The sequence below is a fragment of the Pongo abelii genome, chromosome 10 (assembly GCF_028885655.2).
Source record: "Pongo abelii isolate AG06213 chromosome 10, NHGRI_mPonAbe1-v2.0_pri, whole genome shotgun sequence".
NCBI lineage: Eukaryota > Metazoa > Chordata > Mammalia > Primates > Hominidae > Pongo > Pongo abelii.
The window spans coordinates 64296777-64312914 of NC_071995.2; the positions used below are offsets into that span (position 1 = coordinate 64296777).

At 36.2% G+C, this 16138-nt stretch overlaps 1 protein-coding gene and 1 long non-coding RNA gene across 5 annotated transcripts in view; one reads left to right on the forward strand and one right to left on the reverse strand.

Moving 5' to 3' along the window:
* HELB (DNA helicase B) overlaps positions 1-16138 on the forward strand; it is a 51047-nt gene that overhangs the window by 9356 nt on the left and 25553 nt on the right. For all 4 annotated transcript variants that reach the window (XM_009247998.4, XM_054527389.2, XM_054527390.2 and 1 more), the window contains exons 5-11: positions 2118-2295; positions 3389-3530; positions 6438-6592; positions 9745-9826; positions 10515-10574; positions 11773-12001; positions 12778-12921. In XM_009247998.4, the coding sequence (XP_009246273.3) occupies positions 2118-2295; positions 3389-3530; positions 6438-6592; positions 9745-9826; positions 10515-10574; positions 11773-12001; positions 12778-12921 (990 nt within the window). The remainder of the gene's footprint in view (positions 1-2117; positions 2296-3388; positions 3531-6437; positions 6593-9744; positions 9827-10514; positions 10575-11772; positions 12002-12777; positions 12922-16138) is intronic.
* On the reverse strand, positions 30-3121 carry LOC134759514 (uncharacterized). The gene is made up of 2 exons (XR_010135793.1): positions 2682-3121; positions 30-500 (listed from the first exon to the last, which is right to left on the reverse strand). It is a non-coding gene; the product is annotated as an uncharacterized LOC134759514 (long non-coding RNA).

Below are 16138 nucleotides of genomic sequence, written 5' to 3' on the forward strand. Positions count from 1 at the left end.
CTTGGTAGTTGGAAGATTTCTGAAGAAGGTAATCATTGAATTGGACTCCAAGGAACATGGAGACTCAGGTGAGGGGAAGGACATTGGACTTAGGGGAAAGGCCTTTGCAAAGGCATCGAGGAATATGATCATAGTGTGCCTGGAGGGTTTTGAGGTGACTTCATTGACTGGAATGAAGCCTGTGTCTGACAGAATAGTGGAAATTAAACTTGGGTTAGACGGTGAATTCGAACTTTAAAGTTAGTAAAGTATTTTGACTTATCTCATTATATCCTTGATAAAGTGATGTTATCTCCACATTTACAGAAAAGCCAGTTGAAGTGTGGGGATGTTAAACATTTTGCCCAAGATCTCAGGTGTAGAACTGGGACTTGAAATGGAGATTTCTGGCCTTCCAGCTTGTTGTTCTTTCCATGGTGTCATTATTTCCTCGTTTATTACAGATGCTGCACACTAACAATGAAACTCGAACTTGATCTCCTAGGGAGCCATTTAGGTTCCTAAGCAAGAGAGTGAAAGAAGTTTTAAGGAAGATCATATAGAGCCATAGAGCCATGAGCCACTTATCGTATCTTGCCTATTACCTTTATTTATCACAGGAACAAATGGAGACCTAGAGATGTTCAGTGTAGCTTGTCGGTGGAAGAGTTTTCTGGTCAGTTTATGATTTTTTTGTTTTGTACTATGCCTTCATGTCTGATTAGTCTGAAGGATTGAATTAGAAGGGGACACCCGAAAGGGATCACTACCAAGTTTGATCCGATATGTCAACTCTGATTAGTTGGTAGTATCTTAATATCTGCTTGGGATGCTGAGTGAGAGAATATTTCTGAAGCTATGTTTAGGCTCAGGAGAGAGTGCAAGAGCACAGAAAGAGCACTGGACTGCCATTTATCATCCTTGGACTAGGGTTGCCAGATTTAGTGGATAAAAATATGAGTAATTTTTTAGTATAAGTATGTATCAAATAATTCATTGACTTGCTTATACTAAAGTCATTTATTGTGTATTTGAAGTTCAAATTTAACTGGATGTCCTGTATTTTATGGGGCAATCCCATCCTGGGATTGTGTGTGGGGGAACCTGGCTGCAAAGCTATTGGAGTCATCAAGGTGCTGATAGATGGAGCCTGTATCGAGCTGGTAGCAGTAGAAATACAGTGGAAAGTGTCAGCATTTCTAAGATATCAAATAAGAGAAAAGAAATGGCTAACTCCGAATGTTGTGAGACATGGCTACTGCGAGCATAGGGGGTTTTGTTGAAGGGAATTGATGCATTTGGGTAGGACATATGAAGGCTTTACTTAATAGACAGTTGAATCTAGTTTTAGTAGAAAAATTAGATGAAGATGTGGTGTGATACCATTTAGAAAATCTGTGCATAATACACATTGAAAATCTGAAATGCTCCAGTGAGTGTTTCCTTGGAGTGTTATGTCAGTGCTCAAAAAGTTAAGGATTTTGGATTTTGAATTTGCAGATTAGGGATACTTAACCTATAAATGTTCATACTGATGACGTAGAGACATTTTTGGGATGATATACACTAAAATATTGAATGTTCTCTGGTTGTAATTTTACAACCAATTTTTTCTCAACTATATTTAAAAAATAATAAATAGTATTACATTTGTAATAAAGAATTTTGTTGTTTATTTGTTGTTGGGGGTGGTGCGGTGGTAGTTTTTAAAAAGTTGAGGTGAGGAAGTTTGGAGTACTTGAAAGAAAAAGTAGTATTTTCATAATTAGGTTGAAAAAGCGCTGCTTTTATTCCAGAATGGAGTACTATGGTTGGGGGAGAAGGGAAAAGCTTCAGTGGCATATCTCAGATGGCCACAAGAAGGTTTATTTGGGAATGGAAAAGAATAGGGAGCTTTCTGTGTTTAAGAACGATGAGGGAAGTGTTGAGATTTTGGAACAATCTGATTTTTTTGTTTGTTTGTTTTTAGATTTATTTGGTGTGTCTGTTCTGCATATTCAACCCTATAACTTTTGTGTTTCTCTACTTCCCACCCACCCCTGCCAGTTTAAGAGTTTTGCCTCAAAATAACTTGTTATTAATTTTTGGTTTTGTAGATTTTATAACCTGACTTTAGGAATGCCATACTTTGCTTGTAGGTCAATTATAGCTTCTATTCATGGACTCAAACAATGATGACCACAAACAAACCATGGAAATTTTCTTCGGTTAGAGTTCTGGTTGTGGATGAAGGGAGTTTGGTATCTGTAGGAATCTTCAAATCGGTCTTAAATTTATTGTGTGAGCACTCCAAACTTTCTAAGCTTATTATCCTTGGTAAGTTAAAATATTGTTGGAATTCTGATGTTTATTTCAAAGTATTGTGGTTAGTTGGTTGTTTACACCATTTAGTTGGTTGTTTACACCAGAACTGATACCAAAGCTACATGAAGATACCAAAGCTACATGAAGTTAAATCTGACCACTCTCCTAATCAGCTTGAGTTGTTTTGTTTTGGCCAGGATATTAGCAGGCTGGGATGTGAATGAAATAGAGTTGTTAAGGGCTACTGCTAATCACCTAAATGATGGCTATTAAAATAGTAAAAGTGCCACAGATTCAGAGTAAATCAGGATGTGGATCATTTGGAAATAATAAAAAGTTTGAATTATAGGCCACTTAAAAGTAATTTTATGATTCTAAGCTAATAAATTAGAACTCACCAGCCTCTTAAGTTCTTCCAGTTCTGATAAGATTCAGTTAGATTCTCTTGGGTAGTCATGCTCTGTAGGCCATATGATTTAATGGAGAAAAAAATAAAATCACAATTGGAGAATCAAGTTGTATATAAAAATTATTACCTTTTTTAGGTATTTGAGGTTGTCTTTTAAGCAGTTCATTCTATTAATGGCTTAAGCCTTCTCTCTACTTCTCTCAGTACATGTTTTTCTTATATTTAGGGCTTATTTGTTGCATGCAAAAAATATTTTTAATAGAGCAGAACATCACTATTAGATTACTGGAATGTATCTGTTATCAAATGCATTTATTTGTTTGTTTTATATTTTGTACACTTATTTTATCTATTTGAGGCTATAGATTCTTCCACTTTCAGTAAGACATTGAACATGATTGAAAAAGGGACTAACTACAAATGTCTAATGCCTGTTTTTTTTTTTTTTCCCCTAATATGTTGACTAAAACATATGCCTCTACCCAGTTTCCCTGTGGTTATAGGTATGAAAGATGTTCAATTTAGATTTTGTCATCTTATCGTGTTATTACTATTTTTATATCTTATACTGTTTAAATGTTGTTTTTTGTAAAATATTTAACTTTAAACTCTTAAATAATTTTAAACAATCTTGGGGGTATTTTTTCTCAAAGTAAGTCTTGCTACTGTATCTTTTTTTCTTTTTTTTTCTTTTAGGTGACATTAGACAGTTACCCAGTATTGAACCTGGTAACTTGCTGAAAGATCTTTTTGAGACTCTTAAGTCAAGAAATTGTGCTATTGAGCTAAAGACAAACCATAGAGCAGAATCTCAGCTAATTGTGGACAATGCTACAAGGTATAATATTACTAAGAGTTTGCATTTTCTGTCATTGTATTAGAAATAAAAAAAAATGGCTTTTGAATTAGAATGATTTAGTACAATACATTTACTGTACCTTTTAGCAAAACTCTTCCATCCTTCAACTATAAACCTTTTGCCCTACAGTTAGAAAAGCAAAGTTAATGTTTTTCATTACTGGTCCAGCGTAAGTTATTATTGAAATTTAAAAATGGATGAGGTTTCCTGATTTTAAAAGTATGTATATGAATTAAGGACTAGAATAAGCCCAAGGGGAATGGAGATTTGGAAATAGGTTCATTCACGTGCAAGGGAGAATTGGGGAAGAAATATCCCCTAATTTTTGTGGGAGAAAGCTGAAGGCAAAATAATTGAATGTGGTATTTCACTCCTAGATGAATCCTAGAGGCACCCATGGCATCTTACTTCCCTTAAATAGAAAAGAACCCTTCTCTTCCCTTCATCTTTGCATAAGCCTTTGGAGTTATCCTCTGTCAGCTCAGATATTTGGTTTCTCCATAATCCATACATATGAAAATCACAATCATTATTATTTCATGACATTTATTTTAATACAGTCATGCGCCACATAATGTTTGGTCAACAACAGACCACATCTATGACAGTGGTGCCATAAGATTATAAAACTATAATTTTACTGTACCTTTTCTATGTTTAAATATGTTTACATACACACAAATACTTACCATCGTGTTACAGTTGGGTACAGCACTCGGTACAGTAGCATGCTGTGCAGGTTTGTAGCCTAGGAGCAATAGGCTGTACCATATAGCCTAGATGTATAGTAGGCTATACCATCTAGGTGTGTGTGAGTACGCTCTATGCTATTCACACAACGATGAACATTGCCAAATGATGCTTTTCTCAAAACATATTCCTATCATTAATTGATGTGACCGTATTAAAATCTCTAGTTATACTGGGACCTTTGAATACTGAGTCTATGTTAGTCATTGTACCAAAATGTATATCTGGTTTTTACTTTTTTACAAAATGTTTTGTTGCTTGAACATCTCCTAAGTAGGATGTAGCAGAAACTAGAAGGGTGTCCATTCTTTTGGCTTCCCTGGGCCAAACTGGAAGAAGAATTGTCTTAGGCCCTACGTAAAATACACTAACACTAATGATAGCTAATAAGCTGAAATAATAATAATAATAATAATAATAATGAGCTGGGCATAGTGGCTCATGCCTGTAATCCCAGCAGTTTGGGAGGATGAGGCAGGCAGATCACCTGAGGTCAGGAGTTTGAGACCAGCCTGGCCAACCTGGTGAAACCCCATCTCTATTAAAAATACAAAAATTAGCTGGGCGTGGTGGTGGGCATCTGTAATCCCAGCTACTCGGGAGGCTGAGGCGGGAGAGTCACTTGAACTCTGGAGGCAGAAGTTGCAGTGAGCCGAGATTGCACCATTGCACTCCAACCTGGGTGATAGAGCGCGACTCCGTCTCAAAAAAAAAAAAAAAAAAAAAAAAAAAATCATAAAAAATCTCATAATATTTTAAGAAAGTTTATGAATTTGTGTTGGGCTGCATTTAAACCCATACTTGGCCTCATGTGGCTCGTGGGCCAGACAAGCTTGAACTAGGATATTCAAAACCTACTTTCTCTAAGCCTCTGTCTACATTGGACAAAATTGTGGGAGTAGAGGAGGAATTGACAGGAATAGGGTAGACAGTATGGGTTCATATTAAGACATCAAGAAAACTAATGGAGTTGGATGTAGAATATTCTTTTCCTGTAATCTTTCTGCTTCTACCTAAAGGCCACCCCATTTTTGGTAGATCGTTTTAAAGTCCGAGAAACTTGGAGGAATCTAAAGCATATTAGATTTCTCAGAACTCAATTGTATCTGAAACTCAGGAGTTCCTTTTAGTAACTTTTTCAATATCATTTGGTTCTAGCTGTGCTCCTTTCATCATTTCATCTTAATCCATAATCCTCAAATATTTACTGACTATGAAGGATCCCTGCTATATACCAGGGAAACACTCCTGGAGATAGAAGGTGCTACATGCCTTGGGTCAGAAGCAAAACAGGAAATCTATGATGATTCTTAAGGTCCCAATTAAATCTGGGCTATCGCCAGCAAGAACAGCCTCATTCCCTCTCTGTTCCTTTCCACTTTTGTTTGGGAAAGGGTGAAGAAGACACAGTAGAGTACCACCACCTCTGATAACCAGGCTGCTGTTAGTTCTGTTCGAGGAGTCAATCTTCTTCCAAATAACCATACCTCACTCGGTTTTCTTATATGATGTGCTAGTCTCGGAAAATATAAGAATGAAAGAAGGATGAGGAAGGAATAGAAGCAACTAGATGTGGATACTTGGTTCAGTTGGGAAAGTGGGGTTATATGCAGAATATACAGAGAAGAAAGGAGAAGAATATAATGTAAACATATGGAAAAGGCCTGAACCAGTTCAAATTAATTTATATAGAAAGGGATATGGAGTCAAATGGGCCTATTTGCCTCCCAATTCTCCTGTTTTCTATTTTTGTGGCCTTGGGCAGCCCACTATACTTGACTAAACCTCACATTGTTTACCTGTGAAATAAGGATAATACCTTCCTTGCATGGTTCTTTTGTGGTCTAGAGATAAATAGACCAGGTTTTCAGAATGGTGCCTAGTAAATCCTCTGATAATCTTTTTTTTCCTGATCCTTTTAGTTTGCTAAGGACTAACTGCTAAAGTGTAGTACCATAAGTTTATTGTCTTCTATTATAAAACTCATTTACTATTTATAATGCATACCTGGATGACCTTTTCTCTCTGTTATCTATTAATAGATACTAATTATTATAAGGACCTTAGCTCTGATCATATATGAAGACATTTTTGGATGATAATGTTCTTTGTGTGTGTGTGTTATCTTTATTCAAGAATCTCAAGACGCCAATTTCCAAAATTTGATGCAGAACTAAATATCTCTGATAATCCAACATTACCCATCTCAATTCAAGATAAGACATTTATTTTTGTCAGGCTCCCAGAAGAGGATGCCAGTTCTCAGTCATCTAAAACTAATCATTACTCTTGTAAGTATAAAGTTCTATGAGATTTAGGGTTAAGTATAAGTATTTAAGTTTTGTAACATAGTTATTAAATGACTAGTTATAATTTTCTTTGATGGTAAAGAGAAATATTGCTAGCAAAAAAAATGAGACATTGAAAATAAATGAACTAACTTAGTAATCATCAAAAGCAGAACACTCTAGAATTTTGTAAAGAAGTAAGCTCTTGACACATAAATGCTCAGTAAATTTTGTTGAGTGAATAAATGGATGTAGATGATTTTGTTTAAAATAAAGCAAAGCCCCAATAATTCAGCTTCATTTAGGAGAAAGCAAGTCTTAATTAATGAAGTTTTTCCTTCCTTGCTATTTGAAAAGCAAATACATTTATTTTGAATACAAATACTCAATGCTAATACAAGCAAATAGTTTTATTTTGTTTCTGAAACAAAAATTGTGACTGTCAAACTGTTGCTAAGTTTAATTCCTAATAGTTCTGTTTTATAAAATGGGTAAAAGCATGGCTTCTAATTATGGATGTTAGGATGACAATAGGACAGGGTTGAGAAAAAGTGTGGGACAGGAAGTCTTCTCCTTTATGTATATGACCTGTGTCATGTCGCTTAACCATTTATAAAATGGGAACCACAGTGGAACTCCCTGTGGAGCTATTATGAGGGTTGACGGCATTCATCAGTATGAGACACTCTATAAATGTCAGTTTGTTGTGACTAATAGATGTTATTAAATTAGCTATTGCAAGTGAATTTATTTAAATAGATTGAACCTATCTATTGATCTTTATTTTCATTATAAACTCACCTAGCAAACCTTTTAAAAATGGTGTAATGGTTTTCTCAAAATTGAATTAGTAAAGGTTGAAATGATTATTATTGAGGACTTTTTGTAGTTGCCACTGTTCTCAAAGGTATATCCTTCCCACTTAACCACTTTCACTGTGTATGTGAAAGTAATGACATACAACTTTATCTGTCAGCCTTTTCCCCTTAGTGTGTGTCCCCAGTCTCACTTCCCTTGGGTTAGTGATCATTCACATGTTACAACAATGTATTTAAATAAATGGCGATCACACATAGTGTTCTATAATGTGCTTTTTTTGTTTATTGTAGAAACTATTTTTTTCTTTCTATTCTTCATTCAACAAATACTTATTGAACTCCTATTATATACTAGATACAATAGATAAAGCAGAGGAAAAGATTAAAAAAAAAATTGTCCCTGAGGTTATTGTGCTTTCATTCTAGTGTGGGAAACAGATAATTAAAAAGTGAACAAATATATTTTCAAACATCAGAGTACAAAGAATCAAGTAGACCTAACTAAATACTTACTAGTGACTGATTAAATCTGTTGCAAGATTGCTTTAGATTGTGGGGGGCCAATGGTTTGAGAAACAATTTATACTCTTTAAAAAAAAAAGTCAATGATACAGGAATGTTTGAAGTAAGAATTAATGTTCCCTGGTAATTTTCCTTTCTCTTCCTCCCCCAGGACAATCCCATTAAGGTCACACACATAGTGAAAGCTTGGTGTTTATCCTTTTAACCTTATGATATCCATATACAAACATATTTATTTCAGTTTTACATAAATTGGTTTATAAGTTGCATATTGTTTTGTGACTTAGAAATGTATGTTAAATAATTAATAGCTAATGTTTATTCTCACAGGTTAGTTAATAATAGGTCCTATTTACAGGTGAGGGAAATGAGAGTTAAATAGATCTCTTTCTTTGCCACTTCACTTAATTCTACCTAAAATATTGTTGGTTTTATTTCTGGTACCCATTCTTTGCATTAATGAGAATGTACTTTTAAAAAAAGTTGTCCATTTTAGACTGGTAGCAGAGCTTACCTGATACTGCTTTTCTAAATTAAAAACTTCTGCTGGAAAATTAGTCTCTTCTTCAAGGAAATTGAGTAAATATTCCTTAGAGAAGCATATAGTACTTTTTCACTAATAATTAAGTTATTAAGTAAATTATGCCCATTATTACAAAGTACTAAGACCTAAGACAGGATTCATATTTGGGCTAGAATTTCAGAGATGCTAAAAATGTGAGAAAAATGTATATCTTAGAATCAATAAAATACATTGTACATATTGATCTGCAAGATGTGGAGAAAGTGAAAAAAGGTATGGAACAGTGCCATCCTGTACATGTTAGAAAGAACAGTATGCTGGGAGACCTTTGGAAATTCCTGCTCCGGAAGCCAGGGGTTGGTTGAGGGTGAGCTGAGTCTTGGCTGTTTTCTAGCGGTAATCCTCCCTTCATCTGAAAAATGAAGGGCTCAGCAGGCAGCTAAGTTTGTCTTCCCAGAGCAGGGCGTCACAACGCATGGGCTTTTTCATTCCCTTGTGATTCATCTACTACTAGGGAAACATACATGGGAAAATGCTTGTACTTCCATGAGCCTTAGTTTTCACATTCATAATATGGATGTCATCAGAAGTCAGACTACCCAATGGCTGTAGGGCATGAGCACCATTGGAATGGATGCCCCCACTATGCCAGCGTTAACCTTTTAGTTGCTAGATCATGGGGAGGTCTGTGGAGAAGGAAAGAGATGGTTGGGGTGGGGAGTAGAGCATTGTGTTGTTAGGGGAGTGGCTGTTTTCCAGCTAATATGGAAGTATTGCTATGTTTTATACAAGTGTGTGCCAGTTGAATATCAGCTCTGAATATAACAGCACCTACCACATGTGGGTGTCCTGCATATTAAGTGATATAACATATAAAGCCTGTATATTGTCAAGTTCTAACTGATTACTAACATGATCACAAGGACTTAAAACAGGAAGTTTTACGTTAGTCATGCTGTTACACACTTTGTACTCTTGTTTATTTCTTAAATTCAGTGTTCATAAACCATCAGCAAATACACAGTGAGTCTGTTACAAATGGGGAACTATCCTGGCCAGGGGTTGACCTCTCTGTTGAGGGTGGGTTGTCTTGGAACCCTTCTTTCCATTCTCTTTCCTGTTGCCCTGGCTGATGTGGGAAATGAGGTTGACATTCCCATGGTGAACTTGTATTCCATTTGGTGAGATATTTTCCCAGGGCCCTTAGCAAGAATTCCAAATTAGTTTCTTCATAGAAATTGTGTTATAATTTGGTGATTTTCTGTGTTAACTTTTTTCTCTTGAATTATTAGGTTTATATTCTGCAGTTAAAACTTTACTGCAAGAAAATGACTTACAAAATGCAAAAACATCACAATTTATTGCATTTAGAAGGTAAAGCGTTTATAATATTTTAATGTTTTTAATCTACCTTTTAAATCTCATAACTTATTAATATAAATCCTATTTGGATGGGAGATTCCAATATTTCATCACTGTTAATTCTCTTTCTTATTTTGGGGTATGTCTTTGTTAGACATGGCAGAGGGCGCTTTCTAAACAGAGCTCTTTCTACCAAGTATTATATTTAGAAGCTCATAGGGACTCTGAATGGAACAAAAGCTTATGCTAAGATAAAAACTACAGGCTGGGCTTGGTGGCTCACACCTGTAATCCCAGCACTTTGGGAGGCTGAGGCGGGCAGATCACTTGAGGTCAGGAGTTTGAGACCAGCCTGGCCAACATGGTGAAATCCCCCTGCCTACTAAAAATACAAAAATTAGCCAGGCATCATGGCACACACCTGTAATCCCAGCTACTTGGGAGGCTGAGGCAGGAGAATCACTTGAACCCAGGAGGTGGAGGTTGCAGTGAGCCGAGATCACGCCATTGCACTCCAGCCTGGTCGACAGAGCGAGATGCCATCTCAAAAAAAATAAAAAATAAAAACTAGAAAAATACTATTTCCTGGAGAAAGTCTTGGAAACGTTTTGTAGAATCTAGTATGTCATAATTGCTGATAACAAAAGTAAACCTGCAGCAGATCCCATTAAGGTGACCCCTGCATTTTCGTGTGTTTCAGGCAAGACTGTGATCTAATTAACGACTGCTGCTGCAAACACTACACAGGCCACCTCACCAAGTGAGTGTCTTTGAGAACTGAAGCTTTTAAGGACAGTCCTTCTTCGATTTGCTGTTTTTTTCTTTGCTTTGATGTTTGTCACCTATTTACATGTAGTCCCAAAATAGTTTTTTTTCCCATTTGTGAAATATAATGATCTCTTCAATTAAATACAATATAGGAATACATCCTTGGGAATTGACATTTTAATAATGAGTGGAATAAGAAGAAAAATTAGGAATGAAATTTTTTTGGTTTCAACCTTGGCAGCCTTCAGCTTCTCTAAGATGAGCATGGGGAGCTTAGGGAAATTTTAAAAATTATGTGTGTAGTGTTTCTGAGAATCTTAGCAACAGGGTGCCTGCAGAGAGCAACTTAGTGAATGTTTGTCTATCAGAGAAATATGAGTGTAGACAAGCCACTGCGGTCATACATAGGAAAAATTAATTAATTTCCCTTGAATTGACCAATACCTGCTTTGCACTAAGTATAGACATCCTAGATATGTATAAGGTATAGGTGGAGTGCCTGTCTGCTGAGGGAAGTTACACAAAAATCTGTCAGGTAGCCCAACAAGAGGCCAGAAAGCATGGGCTTGAGGCCATATACCCTGGGTCCCAGTAACTGTGATGATGGGCCAGGTCGTTTCCCTCTCTCACGTCTATAAAAGCGGGTGTGGACACAGAATTTCCCTTACCGAGTTGTAGTAAGAATGAAATGAAATAATGTACCTAAGCAGTTAGCACAGTAGCTGGCCTATCACCACCACTTCTTCAGTTTGCTGCTGTTGTACTGATATAGTGTCATAATTATTATAATAGAAATGTGTATAAGTGCTGTAAGACCTCAAATAAGGTAATGATAAGAGAGATTGGAGAGCAGAGGATTAATTTTAAAGAAAAAAAAATCAAGATTTGTGTTAACCTTTAGAATATAAGGGGAAAGAGAGACATCAGCATTTAAGCCAAAATTTCTAACTTGAAAAAATTTGACTGGGAAATGTCATTGAGTTTGAGGCGTTGCAGGGAGTATGTATAAATAATCAGATGGCAGCTATGGGAGCCTGATTTCTTGTTGCCCATTGGAGAATGAAAGTGTTGTAAATAAAATATGGAAATTATTCTGAGAATTGAAACGAGTCTGAGTAGGAGTTAATGTTTGAACAAATGAAACGGAGATGTTCCAAACTTTGATTATATATTATCATTTTCTGTCCCAGAGACCATCAGAATAGACTTGTATTTGGAATTGGCGATAAAATTTGTTGTACCAGGAATGCATACCTCTCAGACTTACTACCTGAAAATATCTCTGGAAGTCAGCAACATAATGATCTAGATGCCAGTGGTGAAGACTTTTCTGGTACTCTTCATGATTTTGCTAAAAATAAGCATGACTTTGAAAGTAATGTTCGACTGTGCAATGGAGAAATATTTTTCATAACAAATGTAAGTGAAAACAGAAGATAATACCTTTTAACTAATTAGAGATATGTTTGGTTATTTTATTGTCCTAGGATTGATTCAGAATCTAATGATATCAGTTGACATTCTTGTTTCATGATTTTTTGTTAAGGATTTTTGGCATCCATGTTTATGAAGGATATGGGTAGTTATCTGGTAGTGTCCTGTTTGGCTTTAATATCAGAATAATACTGGCCTCATAAAATGAGTTGGGAAGTGCTTCTTCTTATATTTTCTAGAAGATTTTATGAAGAAACATTTTTAATAAAATTGAAATACTTGACTAACAAAAAACAAGGCATAAATGAGACATATATTTTAAAAAGCATCATTTCCTTTGTTGCTGCTTAAATGTAGGAACTATAGAAGTGGTTGCCTTGTATTTGTTCTCAAAGTGTAGATACCCTCATTAAAAGCTGTGAGGAAAAGTAAACTTTGCAAAGAATCTACTCAGACTTATGTAGTCAGTACAAGAAATGAAATGTGTAGACTTCAAAATAGGAAATAACAGACTGTTCTTCACAGAGTCAAATTGAAGATAAGTTTCAAAGACTGAAAACTTTTATTTGTGTTTATTAAAATATTTAGGTATAGATATATTCAGTTTGTGCTGAAATGCAAATTTTAAGCCTTTTGAAATTATTAATGGTAATTGTAATTCTTATATTTCATGTTCGACCCAAAGATAGAATATCTTGGAACATATTTGAATGGAGAACGTATTTGAAGGTATGCAAAATAGTTCTTTGTTTTGGTGACAGGATGTAACTGATGTAACTTTTGGAAAGAGAAGATCTTTGACCATTAATAATATGGCTGGCCTGGAAGTAACTGTGGATTTTAAGAAACTAATGAAATATTGTCGCATAAAACATGCATGGGCAAGAACTATTCACACTTTTCAGGTAAGACGAGACTTTTATAAAACCCTTTATATAATTTACCAACCTTAGAGCACCTTGCATTGTTTTCATAATTTTTTGTTGCACTTATTAGCAAACAAAAATTAGGAAACAAAATACACAAAAGTACAGAACATAATATAGAAGATGCCACCCTTTTGCTCTTTTTTGCTCCAGAGCTCTCTTTATTTTTAGAAACAGGCACTATAGGTAAAGTCTCCTCCTTCATGTCTTCCCCTCCCTGTCTGACTCCCCAGTATGGCTTGGCATGGCACTGTACTCATCTTATCTTTGGTTAAATTCTGATATTTTGTTCATCATGGATCCTTTTGTGCCTTAATTTTGATTTATAAAACTGTTACATTAAAATATCTTGATTTATCTTGATTGCCAAGTTTCTTGGCAACCCCTTACATTTTGTACTGGAGGTGAGTTTCTCACTTGCCTTGCCCTAGTCCTGGGCCTGCCTCCCGCCTTCCTCTGAAGTGACTTCTGCCCTGAATTTGGTATATATCACTCCTATTCATGTAGAAGCAATATATATGATTGTTTTCCGTGTTACTGAGGTTTATGTAAATGGTATCATCATGTTTCTATACTTTTGCAACTAGCTTTTATTTTTTATTTTTGGCCTTATCGACTTTGTGGGGTATAATTTGCGTACAGTTTCGTTATAAAGTTGTATGAGTTTTGACAAATGTATCCTCTCCCTCCATCTTTGTGAGGCAACCTTTCTTTTTTTTTTCCCTCCCTAACTTATGTGGGAATATTGTTAGGTTTACAGAAGAGTTGGAATGATACTACAGAGAGTTTTCATATACCCTTCACCCAGCTTTCCCTGGTATTTAACATTTTATAACTATGGCATATTCGTCAAAACTAAGACATTACTATTGCTGTAAGACTGCTAACTAAACTATGCATATTCGAATTGCACCAGTTTTTCCATTAATGTTCTTTTTCTGTTCTAGGACAGCATATTGAGTTTAGTGCAACTTGCCTTTATGCTTTATTTTAATACCCTTAATTCTCATCTGTTGTTAGTGACTCTGTTATTTATCTCTTTGTTTTGAGCTTCCTTCTCTGCTGTTGATATGTTGCTTTAATGGAGAGGTTGCATCAATCCTCATTTTTTTTTTTTTTTTTGAGACAGTCTCGCTGTGTCGCCCAGGCTGGAGTGCAGTGGTGCGATCTTGGCTCACTGTAAGTTCTGCCTCCCAGGTTCAAGTGATTCTCCAGCCTCAGCTTCCTGAGTAGCTGGGATTACAGGCACATGCCACCATGCCTGGCTAATTTCTGTATTCTTAGTAGAGACAGGGTTTCACCATGTTGGTCAGGCTGGTCTCGAACTCCTGACCTTGTGATTCACCTGTCTCGGCCTCCCAAAGTGCAGGGATTACAGGCATGAGCCACTGCGCCTGGCCCAACCCTCATTTTTATGCAGAAAAATTTAGGTCAGCCCAAATTTTGTACTAGTAAACAAACATTAATTAGCATAGAGTTTTTTTTTTTTAAGTGGGTGGGGCTTTATTTATTAACTTACCCCATCTCGGTTCTAAAAAGAATTTGAAATGGCTTATTAAAAATGCCCACAATTCAGCTGATTTTTTTTTTTTTTTTTAAAAAGGTAAAAAAGGGTGGGGTGTGGTGGGTCACGCTTCTAATCCCAGCACTTTGGGAGGCCAAGGTGAGTGGATCACCTATGGTCAGGAGTTCAAGACCAACCCTGGCCAACATGGCAAAACCCCATCTCTACTAAAAAATTCAAAAAAAGTAACTGGGCATGGTGGTGGGCACCTCTAAACCCAGCTACTCGAGAGGTGAGGCATGAGAATCACTTGAACCTGGGAAGCAGAGGTTGCAGCAAGCTGAGATTGTGCCACTGAACTCCAGCCTGGGCAATAGAGGGAGACTCCATTTAAAAAAAAAAAATATATATATATATACACGTGTATATATATACACGTGTATATATATACACGTGTATATATACACACATATATACATGTATGTACATATATATACGTATATATATATATACGTATATATATGAAGAAAGGATGTCAAGTGAAAAATAAAGGTAAGGATGATAAAATGGTCCTTGCCAGGGGTGGTTGGAATGCAGCCATGCCTGCTTCCCTGTTTGCTAATGTCGATTGCAGATTTGGCTTTAAGTTCCCCTAAGACCAAAGTTCCTCAGGTAAAGAGAGAGTAAAAGTGTAATATTCCTGGCTCTTGGTCCTGAAGAAATTTCTTCCATGAACTCTGATGCCATCCTTCACCTTTAGGAAATTTTCTTGTTCTGTTTCCTCTGTTCTGTCTCTCTAGAATTCCTAATATGTGCATATTAGACTTCCAGAGCTGGTTACCTAAATTTCTTATCAAACTGTCCTATTTTCCTTCTCATCACTTTGCTCTATTTTCTGAGAGATTTCCTTAAATTTATAATCCAGCTTTTTTTGTAAGAACGAATGAAGAGTAAAGGTGTCTTTATTATTACTGGGTTGAGGTCGGAGTAGATATCTTTCTGGTTCTTATTTCGTGGTTGAAGTAGCATCTCTTAGCTCTAAGAACATTCATGATTGTTATCTTATATCAACCCACTGTTTCTTCCAAGTTCAATTCAGTTCAACAAATACTTACTGAGTCAGACTCTGTTCTTGGTGTTTGGTATAGGTCAGTCTATAAAACAGACAAAGATTCTTGCCATTGTGAAGCTTAAATTTGGTGGGGAAGGGGATAGAGACAGACACAATCATAAAAATAAAATAAAAACAAGAACAACAACTCTGTGTTATGTTAGAAGGTGGCAAATCCTGTGGAAAAGAGGTAGGAGTGGGTGCAATTGCGATTTTAAATAGAATGTCGGTGTAAGCCTCATTGAGAAGATAACATTTTATCCAAAGACTTGAAGAAGGAAAAGAAGTTAGCCATGTGAGTATCTGGGACAGGAGCATTCTAGGTTGAGGAATAGCCAAGGGTAGGGTTCTAAGGTGAGAGTCTGTGTGGTATAGTTGAGGAGCAGGAATAGCAAGGTGGCCACTGTGGGAGACTGACAGGAAATGAGACAGGAAAATTAATATGAGGTAAAGAGCGCAGGAGGATGATGGGGCCAGGTCACCTCCTAGGGCATTTGAAGGCCTGCACTATCCAGTATGTTAGCCACTAGCCACGTGTAAGGTATTGAGCACTGGAAATGTGGCTAGAGTGACTGAAAAAC